General features: G+C 35.6%; 2 protein-coding genes and 1 long non-coding RNA gene across 3 annotated transcripts; 2 read left to right on the top strand and 1 right to left on the bottom strand.

Moving 5' to 3' along the window:
- The first annotated feature begins 7,794 nt into the window (after positions 1-7,794).
- On the top strand, positions 7,795-13,682 carry Pka-C3 (Protein kinase, cAMP-dependent, catalytic subunit 3). The gene is made up of 5 exons (XM_018449605.1): positions 7,795-8,993; positions 11,021-11,183; positions 11,565-11,828; positions 12,239-12,569; positions 13,283-13,682. Exons 1-5 carry the CDS (start codon positions 8,903-8,905, stop codon positions 13,427-13,429), a joined length of 996 nt encoding a protein of 331 aa, XP_018305107.1. The 5' UTR covers positions 7,795-8,902; the 3' UTR covers positions 13,430-13,682.
- A 1,743-nt stretch (positions 13,683-15,425) lies between these two features.
- Positions 15,426-22,632, top strand: LOC108723721 (sodium channel protein Nach). Its single transcript, XM_018449651.1, has 7 exons — positions 15,426-15,634; positions 15,762-16,019; positions 16,124-16,271; positions 16,463-16,540; positions 16,662-16,889; positions 16,985-17,166; positions 22,001-22,632. Exons 1-7 carry the CDS (start codon positions 15,429-15,431, stop codon positions 22,185-22,187), a joined length of 1,287 nt encoding a protein of 428 aa, XP_018305153.1. The 5' UTR covers positions 15,426-15,428; the 3' UTR covers positions 22,188-22,632.
- LOC108723722 (uncharacterized) lies at positions 20,634-22,068 on the bottom strand. Its single transcript, XR_001936662.1, has 3 exons — positions 21,889-22,068; positions 21,472-21,622; positions 20,634-21,037 (listed from the first exon to the last, which is right to left on the bottom strand). It is a non-coding gene; the product is annotated as an uncharacterized lncRNA (long non-coding RNA).
- Positions 22,633-22,752: the final 120 nt, after the last annotated feature.

The raw sequence follows: 22,752 nt of genomic DNA, 5'->3' as shown, positions 1-22,752 counted from the left end.
CGGATACTCTCTTGACTAGATTATAGCCTGCGGGAAAGGACGGAGAGGATAAGAGGCACATCCTAACGTGAAAAAGCCAACAGCACGGCTCTGGTCGAACCTGAAGAATCGGTGGGAACGATTTTGTGGGTGGGAGCGAACAAATCGAGAAGCGAATAAAGATAGAGAAAGAAGGAGAGACCCGAGACGAGACGTGGAGTTTGAAGGACGAGCGTGGAGAACGCCTGGAGAACAAATCATGGCGCGCTCCGCGAGATCTAACAGACGCGGCTTCCGGGAAGAGTCATCGATCCGTGACGGAAGAACAAGAAGGGGAAAAGAAACAGTCGACAGGCTTTGGACTACCTTCGAAGATTACGCTTCGTCGACCCTTCTAACTTTGTTTTTTTCGAGCCTTGTTCTTTTTCGCGGAGACAAATCGAACTGATCCCTGTTTTTGTCCTGTGATTTACGATTCAAAATTTTTTAAGTAAACTTAGGTTATCGGTGGGAACGGACAATTAATACTAAAATCTATTTCCGCTGTCGTAAATTGTATAGAGATTAGTAGCCTCCGTGTCGTTTCGTTACTATCGTTCAACGTTCGCGGTCTTTATCAGACTACTACATCTTTTCTCTTTGATTTATTCTGAATTTGTCTTCCAATGCGACGTCGAATCGACAATAGCTATAGGATAAAGAACAGCTCTCAATGTTTACAAATTATAATTACTGTCGCAGATAAAGTCTCGGTAGAGCAACTTCTATCGATCGTGCGCGTGCATCTGGAGAACGCCAAACGTTGCGACATATTGTTTCTCGAAGGCCACTAGTATCGATTATTACCTTTCGAAGTTTCTTTGTCAGGGTTCCAGCAAGGCGTAACCAAGATGGAAACTCCTCAAACGATTTGGCTTCTCTATTGGCTTCTCTATATGGCTTGGATTCTGTAAATGGCACTGGAAGAATTCACGGGGGATTTAAGCAATAGGCCCGTGGAGCTCCCGTGTCATACACAGCGTCCGGCCTTACGACGCGATAAGCCTAGGAAATCATTTTCTGTTGCATATGTATCCGTGGCATTAAAACGTCCACCGACGCCGGCTATCAGTTTATAAACATCAAACACGTATGTATTGGAGAAACTTACATGGACCGAACAACTTGTTACCAACATCGCCCGCTCCATCATCGCCAGCACTGCATGTGAGAGCGAATTATTTTGTTCCTCAACCTTTCACTGAGACGTAAAATATAATGTGTAAAAAGTAGTGAGTCTGTTGAATATAAAAAAACTCGTAATTGAGCTATCAATTTTATTTATTCAAAATTTTCATATTAAAAAGAATATTTATTAATATATTTATTTATGAAACTATGAGTATTCAAAAATACGTATTTATTCATGAATATTTTATTATTATTTTACAAGTGTATTTATTTAAACAAAATTTAAACTAAGAGAAAGTTCCAAAAACCTGTCCTCTTAATCATAACTAGTGGCCTATAGTAAATATTCAGATATGCTTCGTGTGGAAGATAATCTGTTTTATTGCTTTTATTCTGTACTATACCTTTACTTTTCTACTTAAAATTTTAATTTGGATATAAGATTACAAAGATATCCAAATTACCCTACTTTTAGCAAGATCGTCAGAGAGGCAATCCGTCAGTTTCTGGTACAAGCGTGCATATAGAACAAGTATTTTTTATGGCTCTGACTTACCTATAAGTGTAACTGCTGATACAGTCCGCAAAATATGTTACCTTTAAGCTTGGTTAAAGTTTGGAAAATATGTTTTAAGGGGAAAATGAAAACTATTGCTTAAGATTTTGTTAAAGAATGTATTAAATAAAGTTATGATCTCAGAATAGGAATGAATGCGTGATCAAAAATATTCGTGTAATCATATATTCACAAATATATTCATTCAAACAGAATAAAAAGTGTATATTCATTTTTCATGAAAATACGAAAAAATTATATTCATATTCGTTTTCATATTCATTATTCATTCATTTATTCGAATATTGGATATATATTCATCAAATACACTAGCTAGTAGGAAGTATCCACTTCGTGAACTTTTCACGATCTATTTTCTATATAAATTTCCATCACAATTATATAAATTACTAACGCTTGTTATCTAACTTAAACAATGATACTGAACTATTTTCTAGTGGCGAAACTTAATATTAATTCAAATAATTTATTTTTCTCAATTTAATTAAATTAAAAAAATCTAAAGTCTCAAAATTTTAGAAATAATCAAATTACTTGACACAATCAAAAAGTTAAATTATTTACAAAATAATCTACATTAAAGTTTGTTAAAAAAATCTACTTTAAAATTTAAAAAATCTACTTTAATGTTGTAAATTTCCTTAGCTGAAATTCCATTTCATGCAACTATTACGAGATCAGCAGCCCGCCCGTATTCCCTTTATTTTCCACGGAGGCGCCGCATACACGTGGCAAGCAACTGCTTGGCAACGAGCAACGACCTCCTCCTGTGCAAGAACACACAATGAGAGCCGCAAAGCGTCGCGGATGAGAGTCACGGGGAGGCGCATTTGCTGAGCGAAAAGCCCGTTTCGTCGCGGCGCGACGATGACGACGTACGGCGACGACAGGACGAGGCCGACGAGGAGTGAAGAGAGGAGCGTAACGGAGAGACAGAACTAACCGGAAACGGACTTTACGAAGGCACAAGTAGAAAATATCAGGGAAAAAAGGCCGCGTCAAGGTCCTCAGGCAGATTCGCAACGCGGCTTAAGTCGTGTCACACACCACCTGTCGCGCGGCTAAGGCAGGTAAATGCGCACTCTTCATCATCATCGCTCGCTGGAACCTCGCGGAAAAAGCGTCGACAATTCCGTGAAACATTCTCCGTTCGTGTCTTATATGCGGAATCGGCAAAATCAGAAGGGAATCCGATGAAATTTCGCTCGGAAATCATTTCACTGTCTGGCACGCCGTAACGTGAATTTTTTACGCGGTGATATGTACTTTCTGTTTTATCCGTCTGTTTGTTGTCTATTTGCGATAGTAACTTAACGAATATTTCATCCCTTATAATTTTTATATCATAATTTTTATATATAAGAAATATGTTGAAGTTTTATATGCAAGACTAAAAAACGCGCGAGCGTTGGTTTTCTAAATATTATCCAAGTAAGCTCATCGCATTCTTCATTAAAACGATCATCAATAAATCGTGTGCAGGGATGTTGTAATCTCAAATCGCAGGCAAATGCAAAAAGACAATCGATTCGACGAAGAGTAAATCGTAATACCGGCATTTGATTACCTGTTGCGTCACACCTGTTGCTGCACGTACGCGTTCCACGTGACTTCGTAGTGGCCGTGAAAAGATTTTCTCGATTGTCTCCGTGTCGTATGTATAGTATACCGTGATCTATATAGGTCCGTGATCTATATAGGTCTATGTAGCACAAATTTATCGGTTTATTATTGATATATATAAACTAATAATATGAATAATATAAAGAAATCAATCTATAAAAACGTGGAACAAAAGATATCCAATTTTCTGATTCTTCCAATATATTTTTAAGCAATATAGGAAGGAAGAGAGTAGGAACGCGGTTCTAAATACAGCATGCACAGTTTGTACAACTGAACGTGACGTTTCAATTCGTACGTTTTCAGCCGGAGAAATGAATATTTTCGATTTCCCCTGTTGATAAAACACCTCGTAGTTCGATCGTGCTCACGTCCTCTCAGGAATCTCTCTCGATCTCATTGTTCGTGGGCAGCAGGGCAGAAAGCGGCGCTTCCGGTTTCAGGTTGAGTTGCACGACGGTCAGACGAACGAACGGACAAGCCTGGCTGCATCCTGACCCCCCAGGTAAGCACCTGCGCCATGTTGAGCATGATTTAAACGGAGTGGAAGGGAAAGCACGTAACGTCTCATTTCTGCGCGAAATTTCTCGATGGTACCGTGTTATACCTCCGATCTAATATAGTATTCTCTACTTAAACAAACAATTAAGATATTTTCACTCGATTGTATTTTTTTATCGTAAATATTTCGCGATATTGCATTCATTCATAATTCATAACGCAAGATTTCACCTGTATAATTAATGCGGCGCACATAATTAACAGCGAGCGATGAAGTTCTGAAACGTTGAATCCTCTCGCATGGAGGAGCGAACCGTGACCTGTGCGTGCGCATAACAACGTTATTACTTTTCTTTTTTTAGCGCTTCTGCGTGGTACCCGCGGAAAATTGTCGTAGCAACGGGAAGTGAATAAGTCAGCGCGGAACCGGAAGTCACCGTGGGATCGCTCACGGAGGCCGCTGAAAATACCGAGCGAAATCTTCGTGCATCCTGGGAACCGCCGATTAGCCACACGCGCGTGTATATTTTTCGCCCGTGTCGTGTGTGCAGGCAATCATCGCGGCACACGCACACACGGAAACTTGACGCGCGAGCGTTGGAGATACAACACGCGGGAGATACGAAACGTTAGGCGAATGCGCAGATAAATCCTTTGTGGCTTTTACAACTACGCCACAGAAGTGTCTTTAATCGTGAGAAAATAAAGATCATCTCCTATTCAGCCAATCCATTGAAAGCCGTCGTGTTCTGGATAAAAAACTTGGAAACGGAGATTAGGGGGAGAAGTCGAATCATTACGTTATTGCTATGTTCCACGTTACACAGACACAAGTGGAAACAGTTAATAAAGGAGTTGCTGTACACCACTACAAGGTAGGTCGATGACTCATGCTAATCATTGTTATGCTACGAAAAACGTCAGCTTCTAACTATTGAAAAAAGTATGAAGCATACTTCGTCTCCGGTCTTAATCACTGTAGCTCCACGTTATATAAAGAATATATAATGAAGTGGTGGAAAGCGCCAAAAGCACCTAATGAAGCACATTAATCAATGACAGCGGATGCAACATCCACGATATTTGGACGCTACTTAGACAAATGTTTGGCAAGTATGATTGAAGGATTAACAATGATACGGTAATGAGAAGTGACTTTACGGTAACGTTTTATTGGAGCGATGTGTATATTCGTCTTTTGATTTCTAGGTATCGAATTTGATCTACATCCAGAGACCGTGGGCGATGCTGACATCACGCTGACCAATGACTTCCTTGGCTCGGTGTCCTTGAAAAATAAATATGGGCACTTTTTGCGGTAGTGATTCAACGTCGCAATTTACCGTTGTTCATTCTAACGACGCGAGAATACACAAATAGTCGCAACGCCAAGAGTATTTTACACATCAATGTATATTCAAAATCGATAACGCAATTAAATGAATCAAAGAGAACAAAAAATTTTTTTTAGTTTAAGGAAAAACATATATGCTATTTCTATATTGACAAATATTACAAAATTTATTTAGGCCAAAGCAGAAAAAAATAGTAAACTTTCAAAAAACGATATGAAAATTTAAGAAAGGGAAGCGAATTTTGAAGATCTGACACTTCGTTTATGACAGTTGGTTTATGTTAATCATTTTAGACTGAATCGTGTAATTTTCGAAACATTTTCTTCATGTCGAACTCCATTTTTTTTCGATAACGCACGAATTCACAATTGTTTTACGAGCCATCAATCTTCGACCATCGTCATCGCGAAAGCTAATATTGACTTATAGTCAAAATCAGTACCTCATAACAATATATCGATCATGACGGCTCATTCACATTCGTAAAATGATGCTAAAAGTGTCCGATCTCGCAAAAGCGGACACATTTATTTCGCGAGTTTCTGTAAATATCACTTCTAATATATATTGTTGATATATTGTGGCGATCACTCAACACCAACGTCTCTATTCAAAATATTAATAGCGCTAGTCTAAAAAAAATTTGTAATCGAGTATCAATCTCTCTATTAATAGCTAATCTAATCAGCTTTTCAGAAGTGCATCTCTTTAAATATATAGTGAAAGGTTTTTTGAGCGACTCTTAGACACTTAATATTATTGTACAATTATTTTGTATAATATTATTTCGATGCCTCTTTTAAAGAATTCCGAACAAATTGTCTGTAGGCTCAATACAGCTTTCAAGATGATTAATATTTTGTAATATCAAATATTGTAATAACATTGATTGTCTAAGTTTAGAGGTCGCTTTTGCGTTTCGACAATATGAAAGTCATACAAAATTTTTCCCCTTGCTATTTGTATGTTATAAAAAGGTACATTAATAAAAAGGCATCGTAACGTTCCGGTAGGTGAAACATCTCTATGTTGGTTGATTGGCTACGTAGTTCTTTTGTTGCGTTCCATTGAGTAATCAATGAACGGAGTTTTTATATAATGCGGTACACATAAAAGCGGTGTTTATTCCATCAGCTAAAATATACCGTGCGTCGTATCGCTGTCTCATAACCGCAAACTATTTCAGTATACGCTCGTACAAAGCTAGTATATGTAATTATTAAGGCTTATACTTGTCTTGGCATCGAATGACATCGCACGATGGGATTTCCGGGAAACTATTATTTTTAGTTCGGCCTGTAATCAAGCCGTGTATTACAGAACGGATACCGAGACAATATCGAGAATCGAGATCGTGGCACGCAACGTGGCTTCAAGCTTTCGAACAAAGATGAAATTGTTAAACGTCAAATGGTCCACTTTCGCGCCGCGTATGAATAAAACAGGTGTACGTCAATAATTTATTTTGCAAGCTGACGCAATATGTAGCACTTAGTTATATGTTTCTATCTATCTCGTTACGTAATAATCGCGCAAACGTTGACGCTAAAAATCATAAGACGCCAAATATCAGTTTTAAGAGCACATGGATTGTGTGACGGTAATTTACTGTTTTTGCATTTTGCAGATTTTTTCTACAATTTCGAATCAATCGACGAGATCTATGGGGCGAGCTCTCGTTGCACTTGCGATAAGTAACGATACGATTTTTCCGCTGAAATCAGCGAACGTGCTTTTAACGCATCCACGTGGATCGGGAATACTTAGCGATAAATATAAAAGCCACGATTTATGGGAGCTCGCTGGTAGCGGGATTCGATACATGTCGTCAGTCATCGCGACGTCGAGCGTCGGTAGCAAAATGCATCTGGATGATCGCCAAATTCAAAAATAAGTCGAAATTCAAAGGAATCGCCCGATCGTCAGCGGCTTACTCTGTTCGTTGATCGTTTTGCAACGGCAGTAATGTATAGTCAATTTACGAAACACTGAGACGACGAGGATATCCGTTCCTATGGACTTTGGATGCGTGCGGCGGATCTCTCACGCTGACAGGAGATCTTTAGATGTTTGTTTCTTTATGCAACAATCTTTTCCCTCTATGAATGTACTAATAAATATGTTGGAGCCGCACAGTCATCGTCCAGTATGATTCACAAAATCGATTTTCAGGCTCGTCAGGCTCATCTCGACGGCGCGGCGTCGTGGTTATAATCTCAAGATTTCTCTCGAATTTCGAGAGCAGCCCCCGTATTTATGGGGTTGACGCAACCGTCTCTCGTCACGCTCGGCAAAACGAAACCGAAAACTAATTTAGAGCAGACGATCCGTATTTTTGTACTCGCCATAGTACGACCACTTTTGTCTTGGACGTAATTGCCATTCGTATCGAGCCGATCTTTCTCGAGATCGATTCTTATACGGTTCTTATAAATCTCTCCGGCTACATGGTACAGACGAGATGCTCAGTGAGAGTAAGCGCGCGAGCTGGCAGCGAATGGGGGGTCAAAGGAAAGAGAGGGGGCAATAGAAGGATAGACGGCCTTTTCAGACCCCTGGGTGACCAGTTTAGTTCTGGTTGGCATCCGAACTGCGTGCTGCACAGGATCCAGAGATGACACGGTAATCATCCTTCAGCCAGCGTTTGAAGACCTGACGTTTCGATAAATACGATGGGAAAATGACACGAAATAACTCCGCTGCGATGTGCTTCGCTGATCAAAGCGCTTGTCAGAAATCGCATTGGTGTTAGTGTAGTCTGACGTTTCTGGGAAGTTAAGTTTAATAACTGCAGCAATCACTCACGTGCGCTGTTCAGCTGTTGCATGTCAGAGTTAAATAATGTGCTACTCTTGAATCATAGAATTGAAAAAAATTAGAATTGTACCGTGAGAGACGCGTTTGAACTTAGAACCAACGATGACAGCTTAGTTAACGAAGTTGCAAAACAAGTATCTAGGAATACGAAGTGAACGGGTGAACGCTACCGTTCCGATTGCAAATACCATTCGCACGGTATACCTCCAAGAAAGAATCGCGGCAGCACGCTCGCATGGCGAGTTCGCCATCGCACTTTTTTTTCTAAAATGATATTTAATCGGAGCATGGGAGAGTCGAATAAAATTCGACGATAAAACCATTCAACGCCATATGTGGAAACGTGAAAAGCAAACTCGTTTTGCACGTTCGAAAACGCGTTTTACCGCGGCACACACTTTTGCCGTTGGTTAAATGACACTTGAGAAATTGACACACACATTTTCACTATTCCGAACGTGAGCCATAGGGAAGGAGAGTCGTTGATGGAGACACGCATACTCGCTTTCGAACAGTATGTTATGAGAACACTTCCTTAAAGCAATATCGATCGTGAGGTGTTTTCCAACCCGAGAAAAATTCGAGAAACGCGTGCTGTCGTCTTCGAAGACGATCAAAGTGCCGGGTGATTCTTATATATTTAAACTCACAATCATTACATCGAAGACTAACAAAGTCGTTTCTCGGAAACCACGTTACAAATTGAAGTCACGAAGAGCAGATATGGGAGCGAGTCCTCGTCGGTACGTGGTCTAAGAATATCGTGGAGTGGATCGTTGAACCAGAGCTTCCTTTCTTCTTTCCACGTGTCGAAGTGCCCGGGAGAAATAAATCAGAAACTTTCTCTGACGACGTTCGGCTTGACAGTATTCCGTAAACGATGTCAGGGGACACCACGTCCGATGATGAGGGATCGCAGGAGGATCCGCCACGTTACGACATCGACGATTTAGAAATCATCAAGACTATTGGTGAGTTCGAAATATTATATTAGTTGAAAGTCTGAGAGATTGGGATTATATTATTTTACATTAAATTGTTTGTCTATCTTTTTCTAAAATTTTATTTTAATCATAATTTTTATTTATCTATAATATTTTAGGTCATTACAAATGTAAAGAATGAATCGATACGACACACAATTCTTGAATTGAAATTCTATAAAAATATTATTCCTATAATCATATTCGTTTTTAGAGAATTTTATATTTTGTTTATAAATAGCGCGGTACAAAAAAAAAGAAACTAAACTTATAAAATGTCCTTTAAAATATTGATATCTTATAAAATTACATTAACAAACATATAAAATTACAATTAGAGAAATTTCTTATGTTTAATGGTGCATAAAATTACCTACTATTAGAAAGTTGTTAAATTCTGATATATAAATTTGTGAGTATTATATGTATTTATGCAAAACTAAATAAAGAGAAGCAAACTCAGTTTGCAATAATCAAAATATAATATTTTGGATCACAAATTTGGGAAAAAATAACCAGCGAGAAGAAATTAAATTCGCCGCTTTCAAAGTAGGACACCAGAGAGTAAGAGGATATCCCACTGTATATATTTAACTGCTCGTTAAAGTCAGAATTATGTGAGAGAATGGTTCGGAAAATTGCAAAGGAAAGGTGCTCGGCTCGTGAGACTCTCTTTTTCTATTTTTTGTAATTTTAGCCCCAGATGCGTTCGGGCTATTGCAACTTAGTGCAACGAAAATTTTCAAACGTTCTTTTACACGTTCCCTGGGTTCTTAATATCAATTGGACAATCTCGTTCAAGACTGTCGCGCGACACGTCATCTAAATTCGTATCGGTCGAGTATTTAAAGCGTCTACGCCATCACCGGAAACGCTCGTCGTTTTACCGTTGACACCTGTTTTGAGCCGTCGTTGGCAGCGGTCTTCTCGTTGCTGGTAGACGACATGTATCATACTATCCCCTGCTGCGCGGCCAATTTCGTCGCTATTCCATGCGCGAGACTTTCGACACAAGTATGTAAGCGCACATAAACATGTAAAATCTTGCGGCCGCACTGCAATATGACGGCCAATTTCGCTGTTTAATTTGGCCAAGGCTCATTGCATGCTCGCTAATTGGTTGCGGTACGTTAACCAGAACAACCGAGTCACCTGCATTCGTGGGAAAGTCCATTAAATAGATCGCTATGCGCAATGCATATCAGCTAAAAAGAACGTCGAAAGCGTTGGTAATTAACGGTCACTTCAATAGTTGGTTTATTATACATATTTTGCTAAAAGCGCACTTAATTATTCATAAAATCGTGTTGTATTGAATTTCGGTCATAATATTGACAGTTCAATAATAGAATTTATTCATCAGCTTACGATATCTTGTTATGAGAACGATTTTTTGGTTTAACAAAATTAATTTATGATGTTGGAAAATAAAAATAATTAAGATGCTTATTACATTATTGTTAAATTGACGATTAACCTTATAACAAATAGTAAGATCGGGATATCAAATGTAACTCCACGGTTTGTTCGTCCTCTGGCAAAAATAAAAATAGGAGTGTAAATCAAATGTAAAGGAAGAGTAACAGAAATGTCAATGAAACTTTTAGAAAGTGTAAATTGGAACAGCGAAACGTAAAAAGATCGTTTACTTTTTAAAACGCTTTTTTACATTATGCTGTTCCAATTTAAGCTTCGTGGAAAATTCGTTTGCGCACTTTTATTTTTCTTCTTTGACTTAAGCTCCGATTTTCATTTTCGAGAGTCAAAGCGTTTTTTTGTTTTACTGTAATTATTCAAAATCAGTTGGTAAACTTTATTGTATTCTTTTTTGCTTAACTGGAAATCGTAAGATTCACTTAAAAATATTGTTAGCTTTAACCGTACTTGATGATTTTCTATTTATTTGAAAAATTATTATGATATAAAATAATCTTGAGTTCTAATTTATTAGTATCTTTAAAGTTGCGCATGTAAATCCTAATTAATATCTAAATGTTTAAATATGATTTTTTAAGGCACAGGCACCTTCGGCAGGGTAGTTCTCTGCAGGCACCATGGAACGCCTCTCGCATTAAAAATCCTCTCCATGGTCGACGTAATCAGATTAAAGCAAGTCGAGCACTTGCGCAATGAAATTACAATTCTGAAGGAAGTTAAGCACCCTTTCATCGTCAATATGTAAGTATTACGTCTGTTATTATATTAAATAGAAAACATTATTTGATAATAGTTGGCAATTATTCCCCGACAATCTCAAGAGTGTTTATTCGCGATATAATCGTCTAAGAGAATGAAGAAAGTGTTGCGTTTCTCGGTCAAGGAAAGGATTCTCGCGGAGCAGATTGAAAACCTGGCCAAGACTAAGCAGATACACGCAAACGCTATTCAACTAGTTTGCGCCACGTCGCAATTAATAGCTGGATAGAAGCGAGAGAAATCGATCCGCTCGCGAGGTGAACTTTCTTTCAATCGGCGGAGCGAAATCGAGATCTGCTCGCGTAACAACTTGGCTTGCTCGATTTTGTCACCTCGTTTTCAAACTGATATTCGTCTTTTCAGGTTATGGAACGGCAGGGACGAAGCCAGAGTGTACATGTTACTGGAATTCGTCGCCGGTGGAGAGCTTTTCTCTTATTTAAGAGCGGCCGGAAGATTCGCAGGACCCACGAGTTGTTTCTACGCAGCCGAAATAGTTTGCGCTCTAGATTATCTGCACATCAAGCATATAGTTTACAGAGACCTCAAGCCAGAAAATCTTCTCCTTGACAGTCAAGGCCATCTCAAAATCACCGATTTCGGCTTCTCCAAGAAACTTACGGACAGGTGAGTCATTTGAAAACAAGAATAATTTAGAAATAGAATATAAATTGAGATAACAATTGAAGATAAATGGATTAAAATTTACTTGTTAATAACAGGGTTGGATAAGTTAATGTTATTTTAAACTAAATTAAATCAAAGAATATTTCGGTAGAAAAACAGTACATAAAAGTAACATTAACGAGTTTACTTAATAAAATATTCATCAATTTAATGTCATTTTCTATTTCTTTCTTAAAGTGTAAATTGTACTGTAAAGTTTAAATTGTATTGGTAAGGACTATCTATCACAATAAATAAAGATATGCAGTGTCATGCAATTAGCGCATATTACAGCCAACTTCACCTGTTCTTAACGGCGTGTCATAACAAAACATTGTAAGACCGTGGCTATAATTAACGTACATTTTTAGAACATGGACCTTGTGTGGAACGCCAGAATATTTGGCGCCGGAAATAATTCAAAGCAAAGGACACAATAAAGCCGTAGACTGGTGGGCGTTAGGCGTTTTAATTTACGAAATGCTGGCGGGATATCCACCATTCTTTGATGACAACCCTTTCGGGATCTACGAGAAGATCCTGAGCGGTAGGATAGAATGGCCAAAGCACATGGATCCCATAGCGAAAGATCTGATCAAGAAATTATTGATCGCTGACAGAACGAAGAGATTAGGAAATATGAGGCAGGGTGCTGAGGACGTGAAGAGGCATCGATGGTTTAAGCTAGTCGAATGGCCCTTGGTAATTTGATATTAGTCTGCTTGATTTCGCGTTGTATACATACATGCAGATAGATAAAAAATGGCAGAAGCTAAAAAATTAGTACTTAATAGTGTCACCATACACTAAAAAAAAAATTAAATTTTAATAAATATTTGTTTGAATATTTCTAACAAGGGAACATAACAAGGGAACATAACCAATTGACAAATAAGTTTTGGATAAGTTAAAATCGGTCAAAAATAAAAGACATTTTTTCGTATTCCCTTGTAAGTAAATATTTACTAAATTATTTACTAAAAATATATTTATTTGATACAAGAACGAATTATTTGATTTAATTATCATTTTTTATTGAGTAAATAGTACTATTCAAAGAAATATATATATAAGATTTACAATAACGAATTCGATTGGAAGTACGAGTGCACATTAAAACCGTCGTATACAAATCGATGTAAAAATGCATGTTTAATATAAATATTTAATAAACCGCGAAATCCTTACTATATTTCACTGTTTCATAAAATATGTATTAGGCGTTTTATTATTCAAAATATTTGTATTTTACTTTTACACTTAAACTAGATCAATATACAATTACTTTTTAATATGCATCATTGTGCACTAGTATTAGTGCATCCAATCGAATTCGTTATTACAGTAAATTTATTTTTCAGTGTATGCGTTTTGTGATGTCGGAATGCAGTTAAACAATCGATCAATATTCACAGGTGCCGCAAAGAGCCTTGACACCCCCGATAAGGCCACGTGTAAAAACACCGGGTGATGCGAGCTGCTTCGATGATTATCCTGAAACTGACTGGCGTTCCCAACCGCCTTTACCACCAGACCAACTAGCTCTATTCCAAGATTTTTGACAGCTAATGTGACGATACCGTTGAATAGTCACAAATATTTTCACTCGTAAAGGCACTGGTTAAATTGAAACTCACTTTGTGGTATAAAACAATTGCGATAACGTTTTGGCGAGATATGTTGATAATTAATTTTCCATTTTGTACATACGTAACTTTTTATATTTCATTGTGTATTACTTATTTATTTGTACGTGTTCTAGGCTAGGCATTCCTTCTCGTTGTTTTCGTGAGATTCTGTAAATAAAGGTTGAACAGTAAATTTTAAGTGTATTATATGATTTAATTCTCACAGAACTTATCTATTTTTCTTAAAACTGTCAATGACCGTTTCCACCAATATAGATTAATTTTAATCTTTTTCAATTTATTTTTTATCTTTTTCTAATTTTTAAAATAAAAAAAAATAAAGAGTAAGTTTTAAAGTAAAGATTAAAGTGAATCATTGGTGAAAACGAGCATATGAATCATAAGATGACACTGTGTATAATATTGTATTTTAGATATGTATTACAATCGATTTATACTTTTAATCGCACACACAGTCGTCGGAAAATAAATCTGTTTAAAGTACTGCATTTATCTGATTATCAGATTTACCATCATATTTCATTAATTTTACAAAACATAATAAATTATATAAAATTAACCTTGACACGGTATGTTTGCATGTTTGATCGTAGCAACACAACTTTCTATGAAGCGATGAAATCAACGTGATTCTAATCAAACAATAGTATAAAGTAACACACCGTAGAAGAAGCATTATCAAGCGAATGGTTCTGTACAAAATATTTTGTAAGCAGTGAATATCAAGAAGATATTGAGAAAACCTCGAATTTTCCAATTTATCTGCGTCATGTTATCAAATACTTTGCAACATAAGCGACATAGAGTGAAAAGGATTACAGTAAGTCATGTAGAAATCTCGAAAAGGACGAACGAAAAATTAGTTGAGTATCCTATTGATAATCAGCCAGTAGTAAAAAGCAGAAAAGAAATTGTCCACAAGTTTTTACAAGAATATCTATATGACAGTTCGGTGCATGGCATGAAGTATTTCAGTAATTTGAAAATAAAATCCAGCATTATCGGAAAACTCTTTTGGACCGCAATTATAATCTGTAGTTTTGTGTGTAAGTAACAAATGTATAGTCATACACTGATACAGATATAATATCATTTTTGCACTTTTAAGTCTTTGGCTATGTGTTCACTATAAAGCTTGTAGCGAAATTCGGCTATTATAAGAAACGCGAATATTCTTTTTCATTGAAACAAATGCAGATCAAAACAATTGCTATCCTTTCTTGATAGCAACAAACATAGAAAATAACCATAGTGTACATTTTATTCCAAAAAGAACGTTTAGTTCATTAACGGATCCACGAGAGGGGGAGGAGTGCATTGGGACCATCTTCCCTTGAAGTTTCCTTTTTTTAAAAAAATTATAATAAAATGTTATATAATATCTGTAATATTTCTGAGATGCCTAATCACAATTTTAATATTCCAAAAATATTAGCAGTAAATCACACGGCGATAACACCTTTAGCATCTCTGAAGAAAACACTGATGAAAGCCTCAAAAGTAATATATTCCAAAAATATTTTTTAATTTAAGAAACTCTTAGAGAGAAAAAAACATATATTCCATTATATTATTCTTTTTTGTGTGTTAATATAATTTTAAATAAAACGTTTTATGAATTATACATTAAATAATATTTTTTCAATGTAATAATTTAAATAATAATTTAATATTCTATTTTTTTATATTTAACTTTAAAAAAAATCTCTCCTGGAGCGTGCCAATGATCCTCCTGACAAATTTTGAATCCGCTAATAAGTTTTTTAGAAGGAAGCCACTATATGAGTAAATGGCACGTAATAGCTAAAGAGTTAATAGTAGCTTAATCTTAGTTAATTATTGATTAGCTACGTTGCTTAATGCATGTCAAAATTCGTCAAATATAAATATCATTTTTTTAGTCTTAACTCTGATGCTGCATAAATTCTGGGACCGTTACAACGCTAATCCAATCCGTAGCATTGTTAAGTCGTTTCACGTCCCAATATTTATGGCCCCCTTCCCAGCTCTTACTATTTGTCCATTAATACCACCGCCAATTGCAAGACGCAACATAGTATTTGCAAGTTTGCGTTTACCAAATAATATGTCGTACACTACAGGGAGGTTTCTAGTTAGGTATGAATATTTTTTTTATTCATAGTATACATAATTTGTAAAAATAAATAATCCTAATTACAAAGAAACAACTTTGTGATGTCTAAGATTTATATTTAATAATAATAGGACACGAAATTTTTTTTAGATATGGACCTGCTTTTGCGAATGAAAACGCTCCTGGCGGTAAAGATCATATAGACAATTTTAATTTACTGTTGAAAACAAATAACTTGACACTGATAAACTTTATAAAAGCTTTACGACCTTGCGAAGACATATTCGAATCCTGTACATGGGAAGACGTTGATAAGAATTGCAGCGAACTGTTCAAGGTATCTTATACTTTCGCAGGTATATGTTGTTCCTTCAACTATCATCTCGAAGAGTCCATAAAAACCGGCAGGTAATCATTATATTACAATATATAATTACATTTGCTTAATTGCTATTATATATTAATTATTATTATGACAAAATTGTCTTATAACTTAATTTCACTTAAACTAGAGCCACAAAAGTCGACGATCTTCTCAGAACTCCTTTTTACGGACCAAGAACCGGTCTTCAAATTGTTCTAAACCGACATTTTTTGATCGAGGATGATGACATAGACGAAAAATACATCAAATCTTCAACAAATTCCGTTGGTCTTGTGGTACAAAGTTGATACATACAATGTTAATGTTTTTTTAACGTGACACGAATAATTATATTTTTCATATACAATACGTATTAAAAAAGAGAATTATATTCACACGAATTCTCATAACAAATATTTGTCTGTCACATTTCTTCAAATAGATATTCAAAAAGGTATTAATATAATTTTTTATATGAGATATATAGGTGTTTTCTCATCATCCTCTGGAATATGTCGCTACTATAGCTGCTAGACAAATTCTACAAAAAGGGCGATATGTACACGTAATTATATATTCTTATAAACACAGTTTAAATTCTTTTCTCTAATGTTCTAAATAAATGTTTAGTGAAACATTTTCCAAGTATTTTGCATAATATCTGATTTTGCTTTGATACGATATAGACCTCCGTAAATCCAATTATCATTAGAAAACTCAGTGGGTATTACCATCAAGATTCTATGAGCGGTAAACTGATTCAGAATTGTGCAGATGAAAAAACTAAATTGGACTATTTTCCTACGTATGGATATTCCAATTGCTTTACCAGCTGCTCTATCAAGGCTGTTCTCCAAGCCTGTGGTTGTTTGCCACTCTACTACACGCCTATAGCTGAAAAACATTCATTAAGGGTAACTTTAAAATAAAATTTTATAAAATTATTTCTTTAAATTATATTATCTTAGTTATAACAGGTTGTATAAATAATATATCCTAATACTTATAGCTATGCGAGTGGGAAGATTTCCAATGCCTTTACGAGAATGCGGACAAAATACGGATCGTTCAAAATGTTGTTAGAGAAAATTTTACGTGTGAATGTTTTACGCCATGCCAGAGTGTGCAGTACGATTTACAGACTTCCATGCTTATGTTAAATGGTGATCGGGATTACAATCCTTTGTCGTTGTAAGTAGTAAATAATAAAATAAAACACATCGCGCTCAAAGTGTAATTTAAATATACGTGGGCAACTTGAAAAATTTCTTAAGTCACACAGAGATAGCGCGCGTTTTGCAGAATTTCAGTCATCGTATTTTTTGGACGGCTTAAAGAAATTGGAGCACCGCTGGACAAAGTGTATTGAATTAAAGGGAGATTATATTAAAAAATAAAAAGAAACTTTTCCGAAAAAATATTGTTTTCTTTCCGAAACTTAAGAAACTTTTCAAGTTGCCCACATACATATACTATTATATAATATATTGCATCCCTATATATATACATATATATACACCTATATATATATGTTATTGTATTTATTTCAGTAAAAATATTTCAACTAATCAATCCATTCTAAGAATATTTATGAAATCCGCTACATTCATAGAAATGGATACAATTCCGATTGCTGATGAATTATATTTGCTAGGTAAGCAATCGTTTCTAACCAGTAAACACCAACTAAAAGTAATATAACATTAATGTTATAATTTCACACTCAATAATATAAATGTAATAAGATATCTGAAGATTAGCCGAATAAAGCCCACTTATTTATTTTTTTATATTTTTTATGGGAATATTGAAATTAATAAACTAGGTGAGAATAAAATCGTTATTTACTCACTTACAAAAATAAAATATGTGTTCTATAAAATATTTGTAAATAAACAAAAAAAAATTTTTAAATTCTGACATTAGACCTTATTATATACAGGGTGTTTCCAAATTAAATGGCAAAACTTCGGGAGCGTGTAGAGGAGTAAAAAACTAAGAAAAAAAGTCCTATAGACATATGCTCGTTTTTGCTCCGTTTCAGAGAAATCGAAAAAAAATGTTTACATTTCTTGCCATATCTAGCACCGACATATTTGATTACATTTTCCACTTTCTGTTATGAATTTGTCAGTCGCTCTTTGAAAGCCTTTAACAGTAGATGAATTTTGTCTTTTGCAATATGCCGCGTACGTATTCTAATAGTGAATATGCTGATATGGTTTTTGTATACGGTTTCTGCAACGGTAATGCTTTAAAGGCGGTGCGAGAATATGCACGACGATTTCCAAACAGAAGAGTGCCAAACCGAAGAGTGTTTATGTTGACATTTAATAGATTGCGAGAGACTGGAACATTTTCAATTCGACAAGAAAACAACCGATTTCAAGTAAAAGGAGCATATGTCTATAGGACTTTTTTTCTTAGTTTTTTACTCCTCTACACGCTCCCGAAGTTTTGCCATTTAATTTGGAAACACCCTGTACATATGAATATAACGTGTGTTGCTGCTGATTCTAATTCTTTAGCCCCTTTTTATGTACTTTTATGTACCCGTGGTACATCTTTGAAGCATATCTCTAGGCGTAAAGAGCGTTTTTAAGTAATTTTAAGAAACTTGACGTTATTTAGTGCTGGATTTTATTCGGCTTAGATATCTTATAACACATGTTCTAACAGTTACATTGTTCAGTGTGAAGTTATAATATTAATGTTATATTATTTTTACTTAGTGTTTAGGGGAGACGGGGGCTAAATGGGCACAGGGGCTAATCTGGCATTTGAATTTTGAGTGGCAAAAATATATCTTATGAGTTCCAAATTTATATTGTAGATAGCATCTCGTGTGTCTTCTTTACCAACGAAGTTTGGTTAGTTTAGGTGCCGCGTTGTTATGTTTAGGTAGTCAAACGTGTTTTTGATAGTCAAAAGTAATTTTTGAAATTTCATTTTCCGAATCACATCGTTTTTTGTGTATATGGATGAAATAAAGTTGCAAACACCAAAACTTTTTATTGCCATCTTGTAGTCTTATAATAACTCTATAATACGCTAATAATCATTTGACTAAAATCGTTTATTTTGTTATTGAAAGTTGCAATTAAAAAAAACAGGTGCCCATTTAGCGCCGATTTCCCCTATTGAATACTTGCACTCTATTTTAATGTCTTAATTAAAAGAAGAGAAAAACTTTTCAGCATCGCTGGGTGGCATATTTAGCCTTTTCTTGGGATGCAGCTTCATAAGTGCTTTGGAGATTTTTTACTTCATCATATTATTTCTTCGTTCTAAACTCAAGTCAAAATAATTGTCGTCGATTAGAAGTTTCACAAATGATGTATTAAACAATCTAATTGAGTTTATAAATTATGCACCATAATTAAAAATTCGATCACATTTTCATCGAAAGGATAAATAAGAAAACGATTGACATTCTACAGCAGCATACACAACATCTTTCGGGACACTGGGTGTGCGGATGCCGCATCGAGCAACTACGAATCTGGAGCGATTAGATCTATTTCGAGCGGTTACTGGAGCGTTGCCGTAACATTTAAGTCCACGCCCGTGAAAATACATATTTACTACGACGAGTGTGATACCGTGCGGCGCGGGCGATTCTTCGAAACTAAATTGTATAACAAATGATTTACGTTGCGAATAATGAAATTTCTAGTCCTTTTTTAAGGATATCGTTCGATCGGTTATGTAACGTGACACGTCAATTTTCGTACTTATACATCTCATTTAATTTGTGCATTTCGTTATTCGCACCTGTTTACACCTGTTCGTTAATGTTGGCAAAAATATAAGGAACACTTGAAATAGCAACGTGCAAATATAACGGGATACATTCCGATACGGTCAAGTACACATATTTATCGAAATGAAAGAAACATGCAACGACGCGTGATTTATTAGAGATTTCGTATTTAACTTGGCGATTGTACGAGATGTATAAATTCGAATAAAAAGGTGAGAATAGCAGATATTTAAGACATGAAAAAGGTGGATATTTATATCTTAAAAACCAGTATTTGAAAAGTGTTGGAATACAATAAGCAAGTAATTCGATACTTGAGTCATACGGTCTTGGGAGCTTCTGCCTTACGTAATATTTGAAAGCTTTTTGCTAACACAGCCCTAATTGCAGCCCAGCATTGAAATGTGTACTAATCATGTCGTCTATTTTCGCGTACGCTGTCGAAAATACGATTTAGTTCTACGCGGACATACGGTCGAACTTCGAGAGCTGGAAGCGCCGACTATTTTTGGAGAAACGCCCACATATTGCGGGGCAGCATCGTTCACATTTCTACAAAGTTCTCTCTGTTTGCATCTGCTAAGGAAATCCATATTTTTCACAATTGCGTCTCTTTTTTTAATCGCAGTCCGTTTTATATGCATACCTCGATAATAGTGACGATAATGACAAGTTATTTCCGGTACGATGGTAAATAATAGTAAAGTAAACTTTAGCCTGCTTTTCAAACGAAAATATTTATTTTATCGTTTGTAGCGTTGTGTTGAAAATATATACTACAAACATATTTTTAAAGAAATTTTTTATAATACATTTTTAATATCGTAGTTAAAGATAAATGAGATGCATTCGATATAAACGAACACGCGTAAAACAAACTGATATATTTATTTCGGTGACTTTAAATGAATACAATTCAATGACGAATTATAGCTGTAGATATGTTCATAACACAATAAATATTATTTTTAATTCAGACAATGTATTTGTAGCTAATTATCTGAGAAAATATAATTAATGTAATATCGATAGCCGATTTTCACGACGAAGTTGTAAGAAATTGGCAAAACAGGGAACAAACTTTTAAAATTATTTCTATTACCCGGTAAATATATTTTTAAATCATGCGTGTCTCAGAAATCGGTCACTAAACAGTCAAAAGTGATGTGGAGAACATGTCTTGAGGCGCCTAAATTGTAGAAAATATAATAAGTGAGAATTGGCGAGCTCCGAACGAGGTATCCGTGACGATCTTGGATCCTCTGAATGCATCCGCCTTACTTTCTCTGTTGTTCAGCCCTAAAAATGTACAATGTTCCATATTTAAAATGTTAAATGCAATTTGAGTTCACGTTATTGATCACTTAATCGAATAATTTATAATTAATAAAGCAACGTTAAAAATAATATCACATCATAAGATACTAAGGTATATAGGATTAAAATGAAGCAAGATGAATAATGAAATTTTCCGCTTACTACTCGGAGATTTCAATGACTAACTTAACACGAAACCTTCTTAACCTCATAGTCTTATTTCTGTAACTTCATTTAGCTATGAATAAAAGCTACGAATACATTTAGATAATTCTAAATGAAAAAGTATAAAGTTTTCATTTTATGCAATTTTCCAATAATATCGAAATTAAAGTAAAAAAATGCGAAAGTATTCGGAACACTTAATGCACATATTTTTCAAATCAAGAATGCATTCATTGATATACTCAACTCACCATGGTGAGGAATGTCTGTTGTGCTTAAAAAAACAATCCCGAGTATAATACCCAAAGCGAGATTAATAGAAAAATAAGGATGAAATACGTCATCAGAAGATTCTTTGTCTCGTGGCCTGCTGGTGGCATTTTTTGATCGATGTGGACAGATCTGTGTTATGACATATATATTAAATTTATTATTCACTTACAGACATAATTATTCAATAAAATTTTTCTTTATTCCTTATAGATAAGAAATCGATCAATCATTTTTTTTCAAATTTATATGTATAGCAATGACAATAACTAATTTTTACTTTCTTTCCACATCGCACCGGTTTGAGACCTTTATAATTAAATAATGTATAATATTGTAATATTTTTATGAAACTCGCTTTGATCGATCTGCATTTAAAGAAGACCTGCGATACTCACGAATGCTTGAATTACCACGAACTAATTGCGAATTATTGCCGTTGTAACAGTCGATAATTTTTAATTGTAAATTGTTATTACATGAAAACACTTTAAGTTTTTTATCTTCAAGATCACTTAGGTCCAGGAATGCGTTCTTCGCCGCTCTACGTGCGATCGTAGACTGGATCAGGCGATGCAGGATTCGCGCGCTCGGGCCTTGTGATCCCGAAATTCCTCCAGGAACCGCATCACCACCCCCACCCATTACTTGCGTGTACCGTGTCGCACCTTCCCACCTTCTGCTCCAGGATTGGTAGAAGACAAGATCCCACCATCGGCTAATGTTGCTTGAAGAGCAACGAGTTTCGTTACCTCGAGTTATATTAAGGCATTGTGAATGTTAGGCGTAACTTCTTGACAAAAACGCCACCAGATCTGTTCCAGATAATCGTTGACACACTGTACGTATTGGCAGATTCAAGATTGTTACGAAATTAATATGCACAGGTTCATTAAGCGCGATTGGGAATTGCAAGATGCATCGTGTTATTCTTGAAAACTCTTTCCGGTGACTGCCAGAACTGTTGCGCGCGATTAAGATTTCACTCCTTAGTCAATCTGTGCCAATATAGAAGGCCGTCCATCATTTTCGGGCTCTCGTCTAAATTTAACTCGTTTAGCTAAACATCAATCTCGATGAACAATGTATGGACGCCTCCGAACTCCAGCTCAACCGTTATGCAACGCATTTACCTTGTGAAAAACACGTATCCGACATTAATATACCTCTAATTTATGAATTAGACTCTTAATCAAAATTAGAAATATTCAATAACGAATTTAGACGTAAATCTATGGAAAATATCAGCATCCAAAGATTTA

This window comes from Mycetomoellerius zeteki, unplaced genomic scaffold (assembly GCF_001594055.1).
Source record: "Mycetomoellerius zeteki isolate Tzet28-1 unplaced genomic scaffold, Tzet1.0 scaffold25, whole genome shotgun sequence".
NCBI classification, from domain to species: domain Eukaryota; kingdom Metazoa; phylum Arthropoda; class Insecta; order Hymenoptera; family Formicidae; genus Mycetomoellerius; species Mycetomoellerius zeteki.
The sequence above is the reverse complement of the archived record's forward strand: the minus strand, read 5'-3'. Positions and strand labels throughout refer to the sequence as shown.